This window comes from Bos javanicus, chromosome 6, assembly GCF_032452875.1.
Source record: "Bos javanicus breed banteng chromosome 6, ARS-OSU_banteng_1.0, whole genome shotgun sequence".
NCBI lineage: Eukaryota > Metazoa > Chordata > Mammalia > Artiodactyla > Bovidae > Bos > Bos javanicus.
In genome coordinates this window covers 25,866,850-25,891,356 of record NC_083873.1, presented here as the reverse complement: position 1 = coordinate 25,891,356, position 24,507 = coordinate 25,866,850, and the positions used below count along the sequence as shown (strand labels likewise).

The following is a 24,507-nucleotide window of genomic DNA, read 5'->3' as shown; positions in this document are numbered from 1 at the left end:
CTGCAATGCAGGAGACCCTGGTTCGATTCCTGGGTGGGGAAGATCCCCTGGAGAAGGGATAGGCTACCCAGTCCAGTATTCTTGGGCTTCCCTGTGGCTCAGCTGGTAAAGAATCTGCCTGCAGTGGGGAATACCTGGGTTTGATCCCTGCGTTGGGAAGATCCCCTGGAGAAGGGAATGGCTACCCACTCCAGTATTGTGGCCTGGAGAATTCCAGGGACTCTCCAGTCCATGGGGTTGCAAAGAGTGTCCACCACCGAGCAACTTTCACTTTCACTTTGTGTATGGCAGAGTTATTGATTTTTGTATATTATAATCTGCCAACTTGCTGAATTCTTATTTCTAGTTATTTTCCAGGTATTCTCTTGTTCTAGGGATATATAATCATATCTGAAATTAATAAAGATTTTGTTCCTTTTCTAAGTTTATATGTCTTATTTCTTTCTCTAGTTAAATACGTCTGCGGTATTGTCAGAACAGTGCTAACAATACTAGTGCTGATAGTGGGCATTCCACGATGTTGGTTCTTGGCTTGAGATTTGTATTTATCATGTAATGGTGGTAGCTGGTTGTGTTATCAGAGCTATCTTTCTAGATGATCATTTATTTTCCAATCTTTAATCTATGACTATGATGAGTTATATTGATAGTTAATATTGAATTATACTTGTCTTTCCAATATGAATTTCACTCAATTCATAGTGTACTATGTGTTTTTTGGATTTTGCTAGATAATATTTTATTTGGGATTTTTATATCAGCATTTATAAAGAGTAGTTTATGGTTATAGTCTTTTTGTCAGATTTTGAAATTATTATTATACTAGCTTTAATGCTTCTCAGTATATGAATAAATTAAGCTGATTTTATTAGTGAAAATTCTTAGGGCAGTATTTTTCAAACTTTTTTTGATTGTGAACTAGAGTGAGAACTGTATTTTATAACATAATCTGTATATATGTGTGTGTATAAATTAACAGCCAAAGATTTCACAACAGCCTGTATATAGTCTATTTTCTATTCAGTTTATTTACTTTAAACAAATGTTAAGTCATAGCCCTCTAATAGCCACTAAATGATCATAAGTTGTAGTTTGAAAAACACTGACTTAGGTTCCAGTTTTAAAAAATAAATGAGTGTAATTAATTCATCAGTTGTTGATATATGCTTGCTACATAGGAGATGATCATGAAAACAGATATAAATTAATTATATGGTGCTGTTCAAAAAATCATTTATTGACCTTATTACACACTGCCTGTCAAATAATAAATATGCCATCTTGACTGATTTCTAATAAATCTGAAAATTTGTTCTTTAGAATTCTTCCTTCAGTTTGTTTAGCAAATTTCATGTTGAAAGTATTTTTTCGGAAACCCTGACCTGGACCCTCCCATATTATGAAATACCGTTGTGTGAATTAGACTGACTATTATTTTATCATTGGGGAGTAATTATGCTTTTATATACTACATCTTTTTGTTCATTTTGGTTTTACTTAGTGATTTTCTTTTCCAGGAATGTCTGAATCTGAGCAAGCTCTTAAAGGTACTTCTCAAATTAAGTTACTCTCATCTGAAGATATAGAAGGGATGCGGCTCGTATGTAGGGTAAGAGTTTTCCCCTCCTCCTAGGATAGGACTTGTTTAAGTAGTTAGAACAAATGAAGTCAATGATTTGCACATGTACAAAGGTGGCAAATGTTACCTAGTAAGACTGTGACTGGCCGTTTTTTTTTTTTTTTTGAAAAAAAATTTTCATTAAAGTATAGTTGATTTACAATGTTGTATTAATTTCTGCTGTACATCTAAGTGATTCAGTTATGTATACATTCTTTTTTATATTCTTTACCATTATGTTTATTCCAGGATATTGAATATGGTTTTCTGTACTATGCAGTAGGACCGTGTTCTCTGTCCATTCTTTATGTAATAGTTATTTCCTATGGTTCTTTGATGAAAATCATTTATCTATTCTTTTATTTCCCTCCCTTTCCTTCTCCATTGTAGAACTGTGAGAAGCCTCAAACTTCATCACTTGATTATTGTTTAGAGTACTTAAGATGTACATTTTTGCATAGAAATCAGTCAAGTGTACTAATTAAACCATTTGCTAGCTAGCCCAATTTTATTTATATGTTTACACAGACAGACATACACATTTATTAATGGATATTAAAAATATGTTAGAAATACATGTAAATAGTTATAAAAATTCAGGATTATTATATTCAAGGTGAGATTCATTTTGTCAGTATTCCATAAAATCTAAGTTAGTACAGAGGATACAGATTTCTAATGCTACTTCATTTCTTCTCTAATGTATGAAGTGTTTCTCTTTTACAGCTTGCTAGAGAAGTATTGGACATTGCCGCTGGGCTGATTAAACCAGGTGTAACTACTGAAGAAATAGATCATGCAGTACACTTAGTAAGAATTGTACTTTTATGCTTTGAGAAATTTTTCTGTACTGTTAGCTGTCTTAGACTTATAAATAAAGTAAACCTAAGTTCTGAATATCTACACTTGGCTAAAAACTAATTTGAAAGCAAATTTTTCACTTTGTTTCAAATATAAAAAGTATTCAATAGACATTATCCCATCTGTAAGTATCTGATATTGGGGTCTGAGGTAAGCCCGAAGTACCTTGTTTCTGAAATGTCACATTTCATAACATTTTAGTTTAGCTTTTACAAGATGATTAATTTTATTAGTGCTTTAGGTAAATCATGCTACCATGTGTGTCAAATATTCTGAAGTCAAAAAATATAACTTCTGAAACTAGTGGTAAAAAATGTTTCCTTTTTTAATCTGTTTACAATAACAAGGCTACAAAGAGACCAGATACATGTTTGTAGTAAATATAGTATCAGTTCACTTCAATCTCTCAGGCGTGTCGGACTCTTTGCGACCCCATGAATTGCAGCACGCCAGGCCTTCCTGTCCATCACCAACTCCCAGAGTCTACTCAGATTCGTGTCCATAGAGTCGGTGATGCCATCCAGCCATCTCATCCTCTGTCGTCCCCTTCTCCTCCTGCCCCCAATCCCTCCCAGCATCAGAGTCTTTTCCAATGAGTCAACTCTTCGCATGAGGTGGCCAAAGTACTGGAGTTTCAGCTTTAGCATCATTCCTTCCAAAGAACACCCAGGACTGATCTCCTTTGCAATGGACTGGTTGGGCCTCCTTGCAGTCCAAGGGACTCTCAAGAGTTTTCTCCAACACCACAGTTCAAAAGCATCAATTCTTTGGTGCTCAGCTTTCTTCACAGTCCAACTCTCACATCCATACATGACCACTGGAAATATAGTATAGGGATATTAAAAAAAATTTTTTTTTTAATTTAGTTTTTTTGACTGTGCTGGGTCTTTGGTGCTGAGCACAGGCCTTCTCTAGTTCTGGCAAGCAAGAGGCTACTCTGTTGCAGTGCACGGGCTTCGCGCTGTGGTGGCTTCTCTTGTTGTAGAGCTCAGACTCTAGGCATGTGGGCTCAGTGGTGGCGGCACATGGGTGCAGTTGTCTCATGGCATGTGGGATCCTCCTGGACCAGTGATCGAACTCATGTCCCCTGCATCGGCAGGTAGATTCCTAACCGCTAAACCACCAGGGAAGTCCAGGTATACTTTATAAAAAAGATTGCTTATCCACCAAGGAGAGACCTTAAAACCCTGTAGTAGATGAGTGCACACATGATATAGTTAGGTTGTTCATAACAGAAGAGCAGTAACTAGTTACTAAATCACATGGAAGGCTAATTAAACCTGCTCTCGTAATCAAGCAAATGCAAGTCATAAAACCTTCTAAATTAGGAAGTATTTTAAAGATATTTATGTCCATTACCTCTCTGAAGATGGTGAAACTGGTACTCTTTTTCATGGTGATGGCATTTAAATTGGGACTATCCTTTTGGAAAGATATTTGACAATGTGTCTTGAGCTATAAAAATGTCTATAACATTTTTTTTTATTTGACATTATAAATCCTAATTTGGGGTTATTCAATATATTATAAAATATAGTTGACCCTTGAACAACATGGGTTTGAGCTGCATGGGTCTTCTTATATGTGAATTTTTTTCAGTAAATATATATATGTACTGTAAATATATTTTCTCTTATGATTTTTAAAATAATATTTTCTCTAGCTTACTTTATTGTAAGAATACAGTACATAATACATGTAACATACAAAGTATGTGTTAATTTCTGTTTTTGGTAAGATCAGCCGTAGTGTATTAGTAAAATGGGGGGGGGCAGTCAAGTTTTATGTGGATTTTGGACTAGGCAGGAAGGGGATCATTGTGCCCACTCACTGCCCCCGCCCCCCCACCCACCATGGCCCAGGGTTGTATATGGTTATGCACCAGTAGCAGTTTGAATGCTTCCTGTAGGCCAGGGACTCTTATGTGCTTATTTTACCAACTCATCTCATCTCCCAACAACTCTGAGGTAGGCACTACTCTCATCTCTATTTTATAGATTAGGAAACTGAGGCAGAGAGAGGTGAAGTTGCCCAGGGTTATTCAATTGAAAAGTAACGGAGCTGGCATTTTTAGTCAATGCAGTCTGCTTCTGTGTGTTCTTAACTACTATGTGGACTGCTGTGAGAATTACAGAAGCAGATTGTTAAAGGAAAAATGATAGGCATAATAGTTATTGGTTATAATATTTGTAGTTGAGAAAACTAAATTTTAAGTAATAGTAGAATTACCAATAAAATTATAGTACATTTCACAAACTGTATTTTAGGCAGCTGTTTAAAAATTACTAGTCTGAAGACTGGCAGTATGGAAAGAGAAATCATGTACGCTGTGACTACCACTGTATAAAAACATCCAAGTAACATAAGACTTGCTTATGGAGAACTAGATCATTTTCTTAGTGATTGCTTTGTTGTTCCTACATGAATGTTCGTATGAATGTTCTATATGAACGTCTCTGGAAATACTTTGAAAGTGAAAGTATTGTTGCTCTGTCATGTCTGACTCTTTGCGACCCCATGGACTGTAGTACACCAGGAATTCCAGTACACATGGAATTCTCTATCCATGGAATTTTCCAGGCAAGAATCCTGGAGTAGGTAGCCATTCCCTTGTCCATGGGATCTTCCTGAATCAGGAATTGAACCCTGGTCTCCCATGTTGCAGGCAGATTGGCAGGTTCTTAATTATTACTGCTGCTGCTAAGTCACTTCAGCAGTGTCCGACTCTGTTCGACCCCATAGACAGCAGCCACCTGGCCCCTCCGTCCCTGGGATTCTCCAGGCAAGAACACTGGAGTGGGTTGCCATTTCCTTCTCCAATGCATGAAAGTGAAAAGTGAAAGTGAAGTCGCTCAGTCATGTCCGACTCTTAGCAACCCCATGGACTGCAGCCCACCAGGCTCCTCCATCCATGGGATTTTCCAGGCAAGAGTACTGGAGTAGTATTTATTTTTTTGGTCACAGGGATAGAGGCATTTATATAAGCATTAAAATTAACTGTGCACATTAATATTTAATATATTTTTCATAAGGAGTTGGTAATTCTAAAATAAATCTTCATATAGTGACATTTGTATATGTTTATAAATATTTGTAATGCGTGAATTTGCTTTTCTTTTGCAATTATTGGTAAACTGGTTTGCTGACTGTTAGAAACCCTACTGTTTGATACTAAAAGTAGTATCTACTATTATTTCTAAAGTAAAATATTAAATAGGTTTTTCATTAGGAACATCTGTACAACAGGTTTTTCCACATTTTTCAGATTTTAAAATCTGATTAATTGCATGCATACTAGCTTTTTCTTTTGCACATTCCAAATTACTTTATTTTTAATTTATTATAGGCATGCATTGCAAGAAATTGCTATCCTTCACCCCTGAATTATTATAATTTCCCGAAGTCTTGTTGTACTTCAGTGAATGAAGTGATTTGCCATGGAATTCCAGACAGACGGCCTTTGCAAGAAGGTGATATTGTTAATGGTAAGAAATGTGTGGCTTTTGTTGCTGTGAACTAAGAAACAAGATTTTGGGAGTCTGATAGTGACTTGCATCTTCTTCACTTGTCTTTAACTTATTTTTTTCATATTTAAAACTTAAATTTAAAATCTCTGGAAACCTATTTTGTGGTTTTCAGTTAACTGCTTTCAAGACACTTCTAGTATAATGTGTTTGTTACAAGTTCTTTAATGCAGAGCTTTAATATGTGACTGGTAAATGAAGAGTGTCAGTGAAATGTGGAACTAATAATTGATTCAAGTGGGATTGTTTTCTTACTCCTTTTAGTCCACTATTACAGATAAAGAGAATATGTAATATGTGAAGAGGATAGTAATATGCGAAGACCTTAAGAAAAAAGGCTCAAAATTCTGCAGAAGTACTGTCCTTGATGTTAAGTTTCGAAAGTGGCTTTAGGGACCACTGTGTTCAGCTATTTTGGGAAACTGCGAGTGCAGAGAAAGAAGCTGCCAAGATGGTTCCCTCTGTAATTAAAAAATAAATTGATGAGTTAGACTCCCCTCGATGATATTTTTAATAGTGATGAACTTGGTTTCTTTAATAATCAGATACCTTTAAGAATCTATGTATTAAACAAGGAAGCATGAGCCCAAGTGTTAAAGGCTACAGAGAATGGACAAACTGTGATGCTGGCTGTGAATGGTAGTGGAGACTTGACTGACACTGTTTTTATATGAATTGTTTTTGCTACATTTGGAGTATCAGTTTATAAAACTCCCTAGGTTTTGAGAGGTCTGCCCAATGCTAATTTACATATAAGCTCTATTTTTTTTTTTTGCATGCATATATTATGAGGTTTTTCAGGAATGTGTGTGTTGTGCTAGAGCCAATACATCTATACTGTGATATTATAACTTGATTGAAGATTTATGGTTTAAAAATACTAATTCAGTGTGCTCTCGAGGATACATTTAGCTTAGTGTGGCTTAGTTGTGTAGTGGTAATCTGTATTTTTAAACATGAAGACAAAGAGAAGTATGAATAGTCACAAATAAGTGAAAGGCAAATGAGTTTTTGAAAAATAACTGTAGAATAGTGTAAATGTTTCTGTTTATTGATTGACTAGGATGAGGAAAAACTTGTTAAAGATAATGAGAGAAAGCAGTATTTTCTGTTTGATGTCACAGTGTGGCAGAGTCCTTTGTTTAATGTTATTAACTTGGGTTATTGATCTTGCTGGAATGTATCCGGGGGGATACATTATTCTTTTGCCATAAACGATTTAATCGCTGTTCTAAGAGCTTTGAAGCCCATCTGGCTTGTGCTATGTGACCACAGACCTGTCCTCTACAGTGAGTTTAGGTGCATTATAGACAAGAAATATCTATTGGGTGTTAAGTTATTTATTCATTGGTGTTGCTTAGAAGTTATTTTTTTCATTAACCTGCTTGATTCTGTCGTGTCAGCAGAATTTGAATTTTGAGATAAAAACAAATGTGGTCTTTATGTTTGCACATTCTTTTGCAGTGGACATCACTCTTTATCGGAATGGTTATCATGGGGACCTGAATGAAACATTTTTTGTTGGAGACGTGGATGAGGGAGCTCGGAAACTGGTTCAGACCACGTATGAGTGCCTGATGCAAGCCATTGACGCAGGTGAGCCTCAGGGCTGGGCACCCGCTGAAGCTGCTGAGTAGTGTGGGGCTCGAGTGACCTGTCATTGCACCATGCATGCCTGGTCCCTTCCAGCTGTGCTTCTGCCCGACCTGAGTTAGCTTTGGGTTTGGCAGCAGTAGGTTTAAAGGTGACTTGAGAATCCCTTGATGAAGATGGACTGAATTATTGCTTATTCCTTTGTCTCTTCTATGATTTATCTTCCTTTTCATTTACTGATAAATGGGGAAGAATGTATTGATAGTTCCAGACTGTAACTTTTCTCCTACTTTTTAATTCTTTCATAAGTGTTCTGTTCTCTTATTATAAAAAAACTATAAGACTGCATCAGATTATGAGAGGAAAACATGAGTGATTTTCCTTTATACTTGCCTTTCCTTTTTTTAAATGTCTCTTTTCTAGAGGTGTCCATTTTTAACATTTAGGTTTTTTTTTCTCCATAGTACATTATTACACATGTATGTGTTTAGTTAGGTTAAATGGAATCATAATATTGTAGTATTATGTAATTTAGTACTTTTTCAACTAATAATAGCTTAGAGATCTTTCCATATTAGAACATGTACATGCCTGCATGCATAGATCTACCTATCCTTTTCATTGCTTTATGTTTTATTCCACAGTATAAAAACGTCTACAACTTTTCCCCTCCTGGATTTTGGTATTTTCCAGGTGTCTTGCTATTACAGTGAATAATGTCTTTGGTGAGGTGTATTTCTGTGGGACTTTTCTCAGACTGTGTCTGTCTTTGTTCGTACAAACAGTTTATCCATGGTTTTTAAAAATTTATGCAATATCTTGTGAGGAAAGAGAAAGAAAGACTTGTTGCAAATGTAAACAGACTATTAGAAGGACAGTTTGAGGGCCAACAACTCTTGAGGTGGAATTCACAGCGTTTGAGCATTACTGGTCAGTGTATTATCCAGCCCTGCCCCACCATTAAATAGATCTGATGTATCATCTACACTGTATAGGACAGGACAGCGTTCTTAGGCAAATAAAGGAGATGGTATAATTTTTACTAATTTAATAAAATCAGAGGAATGAAAAGTGAAAGCATGCGATTATTTTTATATATCAGTATGTGAGATTTTCCTTTCCTTTTAATTCACTGTTGATTATACTTGAAAACTTTGATATTCACGGTGGTATTGTGAGATGAGAACTTTAATATTTAGTATCTTATTTTGGAAGCTTTAGGTTTAAATAATTTTTAGAGTTTAATATTTATATCTCTTTTGCTTCTCTATGAGTTGATCAAAATAACCAGATGGCTGGAATGTTGTTTTACAAAGTCATAGGAATGAAACTTGCTAAGGAACTAAAATCTTTAGAACAGTAGACAACCAAGAGTAGAGGTTGCCTAATCTCTGGAAAGTGCTATTAACTCCTGTGTATGGATCATTCCTGCCTGTTGTTTTCTGATAATTTGACTGCCCATCCTGGTTCAGAGCTGTGGAGAGTTGGACCAACTGTGAAATTAGCTTTCCAGAATAGGGCTCCTCAGCCTGCACGTTTGCGGCATTTTGAGTCTGATGATGCTGTGTCGTGGGGGCCTGTCCTGTGTACCACAGGATGCTTAGTAGCATGCCTGGTCTCTATTCACTGGAGGCCGGTTGCACCACCTCTCCAGGTTGTGACAGCCAAAAAAATGTCTCCAGATTCTATGAAGTGTACCCCTGGGACCAGAATTGCCTCTGGCTTGAGAATTAGGGAGAAGTCTCCATTCTCACACTGCATCATTATTGTTGAACAGGTATTTCCTTTATTGTATGTGCAGCATGGGTTAAAATTTTGCTTTCCTCCCTGCTGACTGGGGCTGGTAAGAAGGCTTGGGTGGGAATGCAAGAAAATCATTATGCAAGTCAGCATGTTCCTCAGAAATCATTAATCTCCCCTGCCCTACCTCCCAATAAAAAAACAACCAAGCTGGTCCATACGGTTAAGAGCAAGTAAATGTTATGAAAATGATTCCTTAAGCCATTTGCCCAGAAATGTGATTGGCTGGAGAGGATGTGGTGTGTCTGAACCTCAGGTTGGAAATAAGCTGGCAGAGAAAGAGACTGTAGGGAGGGGGGGACCCCCAGTACTGTGGCTGGACCCCCCACGAATCCAGCAGAGCCCAAATCCTGGGGTCCCAGTGCTAGGAGAGCCGTAGCAGCAATAAGAACCACTTCTTCTGGTTTTTGTTTAAACAATGGTAAAAGTCATAAAAAATAAACAGGGCAGGAAGTATATAGTGAGAAGTACCTTTCTACATCCTACTCCCAAGATTTTCTTGAGAGGCAAATGAACAATTTGAGAACCACTTATATGGGGATAAAGATGCCCAGGGGAAGCAATTCTTTGAAAAGTCGACCAGACTGAAACCAAAGACAAGTCAGTTTCCTTATGAATGTTCCTTTTTCTCCGGATGCTCTTTATTCTCTTATCTCTCCTGCTCGCTTTAATGGAAAGCCCACTGACCTTAGAGAAGGTGAGGAAGAGAAGTGTGTTTTCCAGTCTCTTTGTTTGTTCAGAGAGCAAGTGGTGCTGCTCCCAGCCCCTGACTGCTGCACAGCCCCTCCTCTTCTGCAGCAAAGGAGGAACCAGGTGCTGCTAGCTTGACTCTCAGCTTCATCGTTTCCTGGCAGTCTAACCTCTCTGAGCTTCGATTTCCTCATCTTGAAAGTCTTACGTGTAGGCGTGTAAAACCTTCAGAATGGTTCCTGGCATAGATAGTGATTGCTTAGTAATTATCAGTTACTCTTTCCCTTTGCCACGAGTCTTCTCTTTTCCTTTCAGTAAAGCCTGGTGTTCGATACAGAGAATTGGGAAACATTATCCAGAAGCATGCACAAGCAAATGGATTTTCAGTTGTTCGAAGTTACTGTGGGCATGGAATTCACAAGCTTTTTCATACAGCCCCCAATGTACCCCACTACGCCAGTAAGTACTGTCCAAAGAGTTTGTATTGGCTAACTGTTTATTTAGCAGATATTTTTTCCCCAAACATTTAACAGGACCCACAGTTTTGTATCTATTAGAATAATCTATTAGCTGTTATAAATAGCTCCCCAAAATGTGTATACTCTGCACATACCTTGCTCACAGTAGTCCAGATCCTGAGTGTGTGGTTACTGTTGGGGGTGCGTGGAACAGTTATTCTTTGATGCAGGCGCTTGTCACTTTCAACACATAGCTTTCAGGGTCACTTTGGGGGTTCCCTTTCTGATCTTAAAGATACTGGGGGGGAGGGGAGAAGCATGGAGGGGTATGCTTGGGAGGTTTTAGTGGGCCAACATGGACTTGGCACAAGTCACTTACATTTACTTTTCATTGGCAGGAATTCAGTCATATGGCTACACTAACTGCAAGGGAGGTAGGGAAATGTGATCTAGCTGAGTACTTTGGAAGAAAAGGAAAATAGTAATTTTGGTGAACGGCCAACACTGCCTGCCACATATATTCTGACTCCTTAGATGAAACTGATTCTGCTGAGTTTGATTTGAGTTCTTAATATATGTCAGATACTGTGTTCTTTGTTGGTATAAATAGAGGAGAATAGACAAAGTATCCTTTCCTGAAATTGAGTGCTGTCTGATAGATTAACAAGGAAGTGTTGGATAATTAGTCTTACAGAACCTTTTCTCTTGAAGAGATAAGACACACGGGAGTAAGTTTGTTATTTAGTGCTGGAAATGAAAGCTATCCACATTAGGTAACATAAGGAATTTAATAAATATAGAGGAGTCACTGCTATGTAGAGACTTTGATGTACCTTCTTGGGCTTAGGTTTGCTCATACATACAATATCAGGGAATGGTACCTACTCTAGAACTGTTACTAGAATTAAATGAGATCTTGCTTGGAAAGCACTTAAAGTTAACTCTTAGAATGAAGATGGTGATGATTTATGTTATCTCGTTTGTGCATCACAACTCTATGAATAATTTCTTAGCTCTCTTTTTAACAAGCAGAGTCTGTGCTTAGGGAACTGATTTACTTAAGTCCACACAAACTAGTGAATAAATGTCAGGGGTAGGATTGGTACCTGGGTTCTGTCTGCCTTTCTAGAGTCAGCCTTTCCCTTGCTGCCTAGTAAGGATGTAAGCAGTTTGGCGCTGAGTCTTGTGGGAGAAATAAAGAATGAGATTTTGGTTTGCTGGGGAAGATGAGAAAGAGCATTCCACATGGTGCTGCTGCTGCTAAGTCGCTTCAGTCGTGTCCGACTCTGTGCGACCCCATAGACGGCAGCTCACCAGGCTCCCCCATCCCTCGGATTCTCCAGGCAAGAACACTGGAGTGGGTTGCCATTTCCTTCTCCAATGCATGAAAGTGAAAAGTGAAAGAGAAGTCTCTCAGTCGTGCCTGACTCTTAGCAACCCCATGGACTGCAGCCCACCAGGCTCCTCTGTCCATGGGATTTTCCAGGCAACGGTGGGGAAACATGAATAGATGCTTCAGGTTGAGACAGACTGAACAGAGACAAGATAAGCTTAGGCTGAGAGTTATGTGTGAGCTAGAAGTGGGCAGTGCCAGATGGAAGATATCTGACTTCATTTTTAAGGAATTGCAGAAGATTTTTTGGCAGGAGAATGGCAAGGTGAAATTGTTATTTTGAGAAGATAAATTTACCAGTGGTGTCTGGGATGTATTGCAGGTATGAGCCAGCGGGCTTGTCAGCCTAATGCACAGTTGTTTTCATAAATCCAGATGTGAGCTGGTAAAATCCAAGATATCAGTAGTTGCCACAAGAAGGGGAAATGAGTGAGAAACCTCTCAACAGGAGAAGCTAGAGAAGTCAATTAAGCACAGCATTTGACATAAATCAATAAGCATTTATTAGCAGACCACAGGGTCCTTTTTATTTCAGCTGGAATTGTGCACAAAGTAAAAGCTAGCAATAGATAATAAGTAGCTGACTTTGTTCCTTCCTGCTCAGCCCTTGGTCACCTATTGTGCCTTCCCTTTAACAGAGTGGAAGTAGCTATTCTGATGACACTGCCGTGTGCCACACATGTGCATGCATGTGTTTTGCGTGTGGAAAAAGTGTGGGCAAGGGAGAGAATGAGAAAAGCACCCTTACTTGCAGAGATAGCACTCACATTTAGGTATGGATTGTATAAAGAGAGGCTTTATTTATTTATATTAATTTTTATTGGAATATAGTAGATTTATAGTGTTGTGCTAGTTCCAGGTGTACAGCAAAGTGACTCAGTTAATGTTGCTTAGTCGCTAAGTTGTGTCTGACTCTTTTGCAACCCCATGGACTGTAGCCTGCCAGGCTCCTCTGTCCATGGGATTTCCTAGGCAAGAATACTGGGGTGGGTTGCCATCTCCTTCTCCAGGAGATCAAACTGGCATCTCCTGCTTGACAGGCAGATTCTTTACTGTTGAGCCCCCCAAAAAACAGTAAAGTGAATCAGTTATACATACACATATATCCACTCATTTTTAAGATTCTTTTCCCATGCAGGTCATTACAGAGTGTTGAGTAGAGTTCCCTGTGCTGTGTGGTAGATTCTTACTAGTTGTCTGTTTTAGGTGTAGCAGTGGGTATGTGTCATGAAGAGAGATTTTTTGAAGGAAATAAAATTTATGGGAGAAGGCGCTACGGTGATGATAGTGTCAGCACGGTACGGCCCCGCTGGTATACAAGATATGCCTCTTGAGTTTCATGTTAAGCTGCTTAATTAGAAATAAACAATTCTGAAAAAAGAGACAAGGACCCATGTATACTTCATTTTATCCACTTTGCTGTATTTATGAAAAGTCAGGTGTTAAATGGGTTAAAATAAAATATGTTGTGGTCTCTCTAGGGAAGCATTAAAGGAAGCTATTGGAGTCTTTGTACAGCAGAGGCTTTTGAATGTAAATGATCCCTTCTTTAACTTATAACTCTGTATTCCTAAGCAACTGAGTGTGAAACCAGGAAATTGTGTAACTTCCCTCCACGTCCTGTATAAAAGAGGTCTTTGTTAAGATGAGCGCTTATGTGCTTCCTTATCATCATGGTTTGGAAGTAAAGGTGATACTGCCCTACCTTGAGAATTTAGATCACGGTAATGCTGTGAGGCAGACAGTAGAGTAGGTGCATGTTTTTGTAGAAGTACTCAGCCGTATTATCTGCTATGGTGTAGATACTCGGAGGGTGTGTTTTTGTTGAATGAGCTGTGATGAGAAACTGAAACCATGAGCCAAAGTGAGCTGGGAATTGTAACTTCTTGAACAGTGAGTCAGTGGCAGGAACAGGAGTGGAACTTGGATTCTCTTCATCAGCACTGACCAGTGGAATTATGTGAGGCACATATGTAATACTAAGGACTTCTGTGGTAGCCCAGACGGTAAAGTGTCTGCCTACAGTGCGGACGGAGGAGCCTGGTGGGCTACAGTCCCTGGGGTCGGAGAGTTGGACACAACTGAGCGACTTCATTTTCTTTTTCACTTTCATGTAATACTAAAACTTCTAGTTGTCATATTCAAAAGTAAGAAACAGTTAATTTTACATTTTATTTAATCTGTTACATTAAAAATATTAGCATTTCAACATTTAATCAGTGTAAAACTATCATTGAGATATAGTCCATGCTTTTTTTATCTTTGAAATCGGCATATGTTTTACATGTACATTCTGACTTGCCACTTTCCAAGTGTTTAGCCTCATGCACCCAGGTGCTGCTGTATCCGCCAGTACAGTTCTCGATTCCTTTAGCCATTTTTATTTCTGTGATACTGCACTGACTCTTTTGATATCCCCAAGGGCATATGACCAAGTCTATATATGTAGTAAGTTGCATGCCATTTGGAGGGAAAGTTCATGAAATTAGAGATAAAAAGTCAAAATTATTTTTGCCCCTCAGATTTTTATAATATTTTAGAAACTCCTGATTTGGAATCTGTAGGTTGTTTATTTTGGCAATACCTAAGATAGTGGAAAGCAGCATGATTGCTGTTCACGAGGAAAGATGTGCAGGAATGTAAACAAGAGGGTGAAGTTAGAACAAACCTAGGCAGAGGTGTTAAATAGAATCAGCTTGTTGAATCCATCCAGTGGATACATGGGTCACCATCTGGAAGCACAGCGGTCTTATCAAGAAAGCCTGAAAGCTGAGCTCTCGCCACCTGGTGGTCAGGCAGAGAAAGTGCAGCCATCCGTTCACTGATGCTCTTACCAGCTCTTGATTTTTATTCTGAAAGTTAACCTGTTCTCCATTTTTGAGATTGTCTAAAAAGACCTATACCTCTTTCAAATTTTTGGCCTTTTTGGGGAGATGGCAAATCTGGACACTAACAGTTGAGTTTCTCATGATGATCCTTAAAAATATATATTGGCAAATTTGGACAAAATATGAGGGAGAAATGGAAATTTTGTTTCCAGTAAAAAAAAGGAATAATCCTGCCAGCATTAAAAAAAAAAAGTAGGTTAGTGCGCAGGGGCTTTTTTTCCCTTTCCAAGATAAGACAGTTTACAAAACTCTCTAAAAATGGTACAGTTGTTTCCGTGGGCTGTGCCCTACCTCCACCCCCATATCCATACCCACTCCTGTCCCAGCCAGGAGATGTGCAACTTCTGGCATAGTCTGAAATATCTTGTTCTCCTTTATACTGTGGTACTTGGATAAGTATGGAACTTCGTTGGTTATATAATTGCTATTCTAACCCTGCTATAACATAAATGGAGGTACTTTTGCTTTCACAGAGTGCTAACTACATCTGAAATCCAGTCTAGGGCATCTCTGTATTTTCCTAGAGAAAACAAGCAAAATGAAGTATGCCTAGGACAATATCTGCCCCAGAGTAGGAGGTTTTCAGAGCCCCCCTGTTTGCTGAATGATCTGCTTTAAGAAAGGGGAGTCAGGAGAGGAGAAATTCATTAATATAAGAATCACTCATGGGAATGTAAGTTGTGTACTTTTTCCAGGGAAGTGTTTAACAATATGCTGTAGGTTTTTTGCTGTGTTCTGAGATTTTTTTTTTTTTTTAATTTCAGAAAATAAAGCAGTTGGAGTGATGAAGGCTGGTCATGTATTTACAATTGAGCCAATGATTTGTGAAGGTGAGGAAAAAGGGATGCCGTAACATTCTGTAATTGAATTTTTATTTACGTTTGGTTACTCATGATCAGATTAGTAGTCTGCTCGATTTTGCTTCATTTCCACTCCCCCCTCTCGAACTCGATTCAGTATCATGTAGAGAACCGAAAATTGTAATGGTTGGCAAGAAAGCGGTACTTTCTCCATGGTAATTCGTCTGCTGTGAGTAGATGCTGAAGTACTTGAGTCCTGGTCCCTTTTCATAAAGCTTCTGTCAAAGGATGTATTGTAATAATTAGTTGCCTCCATCAATCAAGGCCGTGTGGAAACTGTTGCATGTCTTGGTGTGGGTGAGAAAGAGGGGAGAAAAGGAAATTAGAGCCATTTTTTTTGAGGCAAACACAGTTATTTAATTCTCCACAACCTATGAGGTAGAGGTGCTGTCCCCATTATCCATGAGAATAAACTGATTTTTGAAGAGGTTAAGTGTTCAGTAACTTGCCCAGAGTCCCTTAGCTAGTTATGTAGCAGAACTTGTGGGACTCTGAAGTCATGAGCTGTCCTGCCTCTTCAGGGTCTGCACTTTGGTCATCAGGTGCTGCCATCAGACGACTGCTGTGGAGAAAGCCCAGCCCAGACATGCTTTGTACTGGCAGTTTTATGTCCCTGCAGTCGTTGGTCGCTGTGACAGGCGCATGACAGCCGTGATCTGTGTCACGATTCGCGCTCTCACTGAGGCTGTCGGAGTAATAACCGGGGCCTCCTTCACCAGTTGTCTGTTGAGATTAGGGGATGCAGAGGGATGCAGCAGTCGTAGGGCTCTTGCGTCCTGTCCCCTGTGTTAATGGAGTCCCCTCAGGATCCTTCCAGTCTTTTTTATAACCTAATCTTGAGAGTGATAGATACCCCATCACTTCTACCAGGTTTTCTTCCTTAGAAGTGAGTCACTAAACCCAGTCCACACTGAAGGGAAGCATTGGAGGTTGTTTTAGAGGCTGCCTTCTTAACCTGATCCTTAGTTCCCTTTTCTGTAAGATGCAAGTTACAACCTTTATCTTTTATCTGAATGCCCGGGGCTGTGGTAAGAATTAAGTGAGATGGTTTGTATGAACGCAGAGTACCTTTAAAGGGCTGTACAAGTGTAAGATACTGTTTTTGTCACTCCCCAGAAGAATGATGACCCCGCATAAGCAGGTGCAAGATAAGTAAGTATGATGGCAGAGAAGGGCAAGGACAAGGAGAGGAAAGTGTGTTTTGGAATCGCTGCCTACAGTTTGGGAGACCCAGGTTCAGTTCCTGGGTCAGGAAAGTCTCCTGGAGAAGCAAATGGCAATCCACTCCAGTATTCTTGCCTGGAAAATCCCATGGACGGAGGAACCTGGTAGGGTACAGTCCATGGGGGTTGCAAACAGTCAGACATGACTGAGCGACTTCACTTCTTCACTTCCAAGTGGTGTTTCCTGGAGTAAGCAAATAACATTGTGTTGAGCTGGTTCAGGTAATCATCAAATTATACCAGATATACTTCAGTGTAACTAAGCTGGGCTAAGTCTCAGCTCCATAGTGGAAAGTGTCTTAATTCGAAGAGGAATTTTCTCAGAACAGTAGTCAAATATATTTGACTTGACATTTAGTAAAGAATCTGTTTTAGTAGATAACAGTAAAATTAAAGAAGTATTAATGTCTTAAATCCATTTGTGAAAAGATCATTCATTACATTGAAAACTATCTATTCACTCATCGTTAGATGGTTGACAAAGCATGAGTTAACTTTCTTTATGCTGCCTCATATTTTCTTCTTAGACCGGGATTTAATGTTGCAGAAGTAGGTTACCTCACTACTTTATACTCTGGGATTTGTCTGAGGCAGTAAGATCTAATGTTTGGTAAAGAGTATTCAAAATAAAGAATATTACTATTATTTTTTAACATCTAATTTGGAGACATGAACATCTCTGTATGCTTTTTTAGTAGTGTCTGGAATTGTAGAACCTTGTAATTCCGCTGCTGTCTTCCCTGCCCTACATCTCACGCCCATTTTCTCCTCTCATTTTCCTTCGTCTCCCAGCTTCTTTCACTGTTGTTTCCTTTCTAACCCATTCTGCCTCATCATAATTTTTAAATTCTCTTGCTAAACTCCTGTTTCTTTCTCTTTGCCCTCTTTCTGGTTACAGGGGTGTGGCCTACAAAAATTTCACAGTATAATCTGTTCTCACCATTTATGTGCTGCCATTTAAAAGTTACACAGGAATTAAATGTTATCATAAAAGTATAAAAAGTTATCTTATTTCCTTCACAATATACACTGGCTATGGTTTAGTCAGATGCCAAAGTTATATCAGGAGAGAGCTAAATTCTTTAATGCAATCCTGGGATGAGTGGTAATCAGTACATTTACAAAAAGGAAGCTGAGTGCCTTTATTTTGGAAACAGCATCTTCATTCAGTAGTTGAGAAGTATACAAAACGTGAAGTTGTAAAATTTAAACATATTATTGCTTCATTGAACTAAAGACCAAAATGAAGTTGGAAAGGCTTTAGCTTAAACAGATGACGTGTACACAGGAATCTTAATAATGAATTGTAAGATTAGTTTTCTGAGCTACCCAAGGATAGAGGGGCACGGGCAAGTGCACTTCCCTAGAGTGTACTTAGAAAAAGGACTGAGTGGTAGAATTAAGAGATGGTGTTTGTTCGTTTAAGGCGGATGGCAGGATGAAACCTGGCCGGATGGCTGGACGGCGGTGACAAGAGACGGGAAGCGGTCTGCCCAGTTCGAGCACACTCTGCTGGTCACGGACACTGGCTGTGAGATCCTAACCCGGCGGCTTGATAGCGCGCAGCCTCACTTCATGTCCCAGTTTTAACTTCCCCCAAGACGGCACATCTCAGTTATACTTTCTGGCTGTACTCCGCATTTTATTGAGAGTACAGAATGGAAGAGGAAAATTTTTTATTACTTGTTTTGTTTTGACTATCGATAAGGAAGGACTACAACATCTGACATGTGTCCTCAAGAACTTGTCTTGGGTCTGAAAAGGTCAAGAAGAATAAAGGAAGCATTTCTCAACTCCCCTCCCCGCCGCCCCACACACAGATCTCTGCACCCGTTTTTCTTCCTTGCCCTTTGAGCACTTTTACTTAAACCTGCTTCTAGTTGCTTCTGTCACTGCCACCGCTGGGCCAGCACCGCCAGCTGCTTTCCAGGTGAGTGCTGGAGAAGAGAATCCTTGAGACTTCTGCGACATACGTTGCTCCCGATTTTTTTTATTATTATGTATGTGTGGAAGTATATACGTATACATTTTAAATTCCATGTATGTAATTACTGAATACTATGTGACCTGGAGTTTGTACTGATTCTTCCCTGATGGAGTTCTGTGCTGTGATAAACGGACCCATCGTTTGCAGTGATTTAATTCCCAGCTGGAAATTGGCTTCCCTCCTTGCCCTGCTAATTATTGACGCTTATAATTGTGCATAAGAAAGCACTCGGTCAGTGAGACCCTCCAGTGTGGGCTCTGTGTGAGTGAATGTATGGGGCAAAATCCACTTTGGACAAAGGTTATCAGGTTTTTAAAAGTCGAGTTTATGGCAGAAACAGCTGTGTTCCAAACAGAAGCTGGCTGTTGCAGAGAATGACGTTTTTGTAATACATTGCTATTTCAGACCTCTGTTTGGTCATGATGGGAGGAAAAATGCTCCCTTCCCCTCTCTGTCCTACTTCAAGGGCATAACCTTGGAGAGATACTCAGAGAAGGCTGGAGGCTGCCCTGTGGAAGTTGGGGAAGAGACAGTTCTGAAGCCTCTCCAGCAGGGAGCAGAGTCTGGAAGTGCTAACGTCTGGTAAAGCTGGTGGTGGGGCGGAAGGACGTCTCTGGAGGTTGGACAGTTCCCTTGGAGTAGGGATGCGCTGTCCTGGGTGTGCTGAAATCACACTTCTCCTTTACACAGTTGGGAACCTCGTTAGAAATGACCTCCGCTGCCCAGCATCTGTGCTCCTTTCAGTAGTTCAGTCCCAAATGGGAGAGTATCCATGAAGACAGATCAAAGTCATTGTCATTGGAGAATACTTGATTACCGGGTATCTGGAAACTGTATGCGAAGATAATTGGATTACACTGACATGTCACACTTGTAAGAGAACATCTTTCCCAGAGTGCCTCAGACCTTTTTTGCTTTAAAGGAATCACGATAATGTTTTCATTACTTTTTATTATTTTGATGATTTAGTAATGTGGCTGAATCTGGTATAGACTTTTGGGGGTATGTGTGTGAAGTTTTTTATCAAACTGTAATATTTGTGAATGGAATGCCTTGCAATATAAATGTTAATATAATATGTAAAGGGAGATTAAAAAGTTTGATTATTCTGCCACGTGGTCATTAACTTTGCTGCATTTTGTTTGGGATTTTAGAAAGAAGTGGTGGGAATGGAGTGGCTGATTTCACCATTTAAAAAACTCATGATGATTTGAGTAAAAATACTTTTTAATGTTGAATGACTGTATAAAAATTCCAGTCCTGTGTTTAGTTCAGCAGTCTACCAGTAGTATTTGACATGTAACCATGTGTCTGAGAGTTGTTGAAGACAAAGATTGCCACACCGGTAGTGCAGCATTTTATGTACTGATCATGGAGTTTGTGGTGTGGGCTTAGTCAGTGTCTACTTTGAGAAAACAAGCTCAAGGAAAAAAATCTTGGTGGGATGGTTTTTTGTTGTTGTTAAAACACCACACTGGTGATGATGCTTTCTCGGTTTGGGAGACGTAAAAACAGCATGGGACTCTAGTCTAATTGTATATGTCTAATTACAAATGTTTACTAGATTTAGATGAATAAACATCTAGGGTAGTTTTATCATTCTGCCAACTTCTCAAAATGTCAGTGTGTTAACTTTTTCTTTTCTGTATTATCTTTTAAAATATATTTTTTTCCCCTACCAGTTGTTCAGCCCCCTTTTAATTATAATTTAGAAGGGAAACATGTTTGCATTTCATCTTCAGTTTCTGGCTTTTGGTGACAAAATGTGTAAAGGTGAATTAGAACCCATTCACCAGCAGTCTTATATTACTTGTCACCCTCATGTCTAAATTGATAGGAAGAAGATGTTTAGGAATTTGCCATCTTAGCTTGACTTCTCAGTTTGTCCTGTCTTTGCTCTGGCTTTTCACGGAGTTTGATTAAATTTGAGAGACGGATGTTCCACTTTGCTGAAGCCCCCAAATTGTGTCTGTAAGCTATTTCTGCCCCCTTCCCCCAGCCCACGTTTTTCTAACTTCCAGCTTTTAATTTTGAAGATTTTTCGAATTTACAGAAAGTTGATAGTGCAGCGAAATACCCATATACCCTTTCGTGCATTCAGCAGTTGTTGCTGTGCCTCGTCTCTTGATATAAGAAGCATTTTTCTTTGGAGAGGAATGGCATCGTACTTTATCTGCTACTGTCGCAGCATCTCTTTTAAAACTTAAGGACATTTCCTGCACGATCATTGTCACACCCAAGGAACTGAATATTCAGAGTTGTCTGTATAGTACACATTCACACCTGAGTCAGCTTTCTCCAGAGTGTTGTTTTTTTAAATGCAGAGTCCAAACCCATGGCATTCAGTTGTCATCTGTAGGTTGTTTTTTTTTTTTTTTAACTGTAGAACAACCTTTTCCACCATTTTTTGATCTCTTATGAAACTGACACTTGAAGAAGTAGGCTCCCCCCAACTCTGCCCACTTCTTTTTGAGTATCAGCATTAGCTTACTGATTGTTTCTAAAAGTGTTGGTCACTCTAAATGTTCCATGTTTGGCCAGTGGAAGCACCTTTAAGCTTATTTGTGGGTCATTTTGCTCTATGCCTATCAGTCTTTGGGCATGTCCTTGCTTTTCGCCATATGTTCTCAGTTTGTCTTATACTTTTCCTGCTCCAGACTGGGAACTGGCTGCTTCTCCAAGGAGCCCTGGTTTCTCTTCATGAGGAATGGCATTTGGAAATCAAGGTCTGGGTACTGCTGGGGTGTTAATTGCTCCTTGGCCCTTTCAGGGAACAGAGCCAGGAACTGCATTTTTTATAAATTCATGTTGATGTATGGCAAAACCCATCACAATATTGTAAAGTAATTATCCTCCAATTAAAAAATTAATTAAAAAATAAATCATGAATTCATTCTGATACTTTGATTTCAAATTTAACACTAGTCTTCCTCACCCTTCCCTGTTTCATATTTGTATTTTCCATCTCCCATAGTGAGAATTTTGGTTCTGAACAACACTAATATTTATTTGCTTGATTCTACATGACATGTAAAATAATTTCAGAATTACAACACCAAAATCACTACCAACAATCAACCTAAGTGCAAAATTTGTGGTTGCTCCTATTCTTGGAACATATCTCACTAGGAGGGTACTGGTTTAAAAGTTAATTGAAGTAATTCGTTTTGATTCTGCTGTATTCTAAATTTCATAAATCATGTGTGTGCTGCTTGTTGCTAAGTTGTGTCTAACTCTTTTGCAACCCCATGGACTGCAGCTCGCCAGGCTCCTCAGGCTCCTCTGCCCATGGGCTTTCCCAGGCAAGATACTGGAATGGGTAGCCATTTCCTTCTCCAGGGATCTTCCTGATCCAGGGATCGAACCTGCATCTCCTGCTTGGCAGACAGATTCTTTACCACTGAGCCACCTGGGAAGCCCATAAACCCATGAGCTATTTTTAAATAATAAATGCAGTGAATCTTGAGGGCAAAACATGCTATAGAGATGGTGGAGATATTTTAGTGGTCTCAGAGTTGGAAACACTGTAATTGATTGAGATAGTGTGATCTACGATTTTGTCTACATCTGATGGTGTGTGTTCTCTAGGTACCAGAGGAGCAAATTGTACCGCTTGTAATGTGGATGTTTAGCCCATTTTCTAATAGACTGGGAAAAAACATCTGGACATGGTTTAAGGATATGGTTTTACAATACAGGCTGCATTATGCTGATATTCTAGAAGTTATTAACATGTTTTGCTTGATTTAGAAAAATGAACATCTAAAGAAAAGCAGCACAGGCTCCATTTACTGAAATTCTGTGGCCCCACTTAGTCTCAACTCAGAAGGGTAGGCAGCCTTCTTACTCCTTTTGGTGCCAAGTGTTAAAAAAAAAATGTCTTGCATTTGGTTATCTTACAAAGGAAAGGCGGGGGTCAGGTGGCCTTGGCGACCTGTTACCTGCTGCTTTTCATTCTGGGGACTTAAGTGAGCAACAGCAGAGCTGTCTGTATATGGTAATTCTATTATATTAAAATATGTGTCAATATTGCCAAAAAAATGTGCTAAAAACCAGTTTATGTGGAGCACTCAGAAGGCCTTCCTGGAAAGATTTTCACTTACCACTTATGTTAAGAGTTCAAAGTATTTTAAATAATCTCTCTTGTGCATGTCCAGCCTTTTTGCTGTTGCGGAGCTTTTATAACTGTTTTGACTCCTGGGTGCTTGGCCCTTTTACTAGTACTCCAGACTCCTCACCCCACTTCCAACAACAGACACATGGCAGGGTTTACTCCCACACGCGTGTAGGCACATTTGCATCGTGGTGTCACAAACTCCCAAGATCAACAAGCAGGACACCAGGGCTGAGATCTCTAATTTTTTAAACTAGTTGCATGGCTTGGACAAATTTCCATCTCTTTAAGGAGGTATCCTATTTGTGCAATGACACAGAGCTTAGCAACTGTTTTATTCTATATATAACGTGACTAAATCAAATTCACTTTATTTTAGTACTTGGGTCAGAGGTCAACAGAAAATTTAGAGTAGAATTTTTTCAAAATTTTTACCAGTACATCTGAGCCCTGGGTGGTTCTGAGGAAACAAAATAGACAAGGATAAGAACTGTTAGTATTAAGATGTAGATTTGCAAAAAAAAAAGCAACAGGTATTTGAAAGCAAATTTCCACTGTTTCATCTAGATCTGATTCTTGGTCATCAGGACTATTTCAGCCCCTGTCTAGAGTCAGGGTAGTTCTGTGGTGAATCAGCACTCCTTTCCTGAAGGGAGCATGTGCCTATTAGCTCATCTCAGTGAATTCTGTTATGATGTCTGGCTTGATAAAAATCTGTGTGCAGTAAAAATCAGTAAAAAGCCCATCTCCCCACCCCCAAGTAAAAAGCCCATCCCATCTGCTTTGTTCTTATAAAGTTCCACCAAAAGAAATCTGTATAATGGAGGACTTTGTATGTACTGGTTCACTGTGCCAGTTCACTTCATAAATTGTTTCTTTAAAGATATGATTTTCTTGTTATAGTTCTATGCACTTATTATCTGAGTAACTGTTTAAATATACTTAAATGTTTTCCAAATATGGTTTGTGGTGTATTTTTTCTAAAGGGTATTTGCTGACAAAGAGTCTGATCTTGCACATTAATTGAAACAAAATTGGTTGAGTAGGTCGTTTTTCCTGGGTCACACAGTATCTCTAGGGCCAAAGAACTGTTAGTTACTCGAAGGCTTTGATCATCAGCCTACTTGGGAGACTGGCAGCCAAGCAGAAGATGTTGTAAAGCATTCTGCACATGTAAAATATGCTCTCTTTTCCCCAGGTCAGCAAAACCTTTGAGAATCACCAGCTACATTTACTTTTGCTTTGAAATGAAAGAAATGGAAGTAGCATTATGTGTAGCCGTTTTTAAGTTGTACACACATTAACTAGCTCCACTGTAACAAAGTTTGGATATAATGCAACTTGTCCCCTCACCTCAAAAACCTCATCATTCCACACATTCTACTTTATATTAGTCCCCTGTGCGTGTAATAAAGACCTTGTTCAAGTCAGACATGCCTATGTATTTTACACCCTGTTTTTCACAGTGAACATCCCTAGGTGGGTTAAATAGAAAGCA

At 39.1% G+C, this 24,507-nt stretch overlaps 1 protein-coding gene across 1 annotated transcript in view; it reads left to right on the top strand.

Annotated features, from left to right (window-relative positions):
* Positions 1-23,967, top strand: part of METAP1 (methionyl aminopeptidase 1) — a 54,543-nt gene extending 30,576 nt beyond the window's left edge. The window contains exons 5-11 of the mRNA XM_061419588.1: positions 1,518-1,609; positions 2,345-2,428; positions 5,826-5,964; positions 7,468-7,599; positions 10,402-10,545; positions 15,590-15,655; positions 18,335-23,967. Coding sequence (XP_061275572.1) covers positions 1,518-1,609; positions 2,345-2,428; positions 5,826-5,964; positions 7,468-7,599; positions 10,402-10,545; positions 15,590-15,655; positions 18,335-18,498 — 821 coding nt within the window. The 3' untranslated portion in view covers positions 18,499-23,967. The remainder of the gene's footprint in view (positions 1-1,517; positions 1,610-2,344; positions 2,429-5,825; positions 5,965-7,467; positions 7,600-10,401; positions 10,546-15,589; positions 15,656-18,334) is intronic.
* Positions 23,968-24,507: the final 540 nt, after the last annotated feature.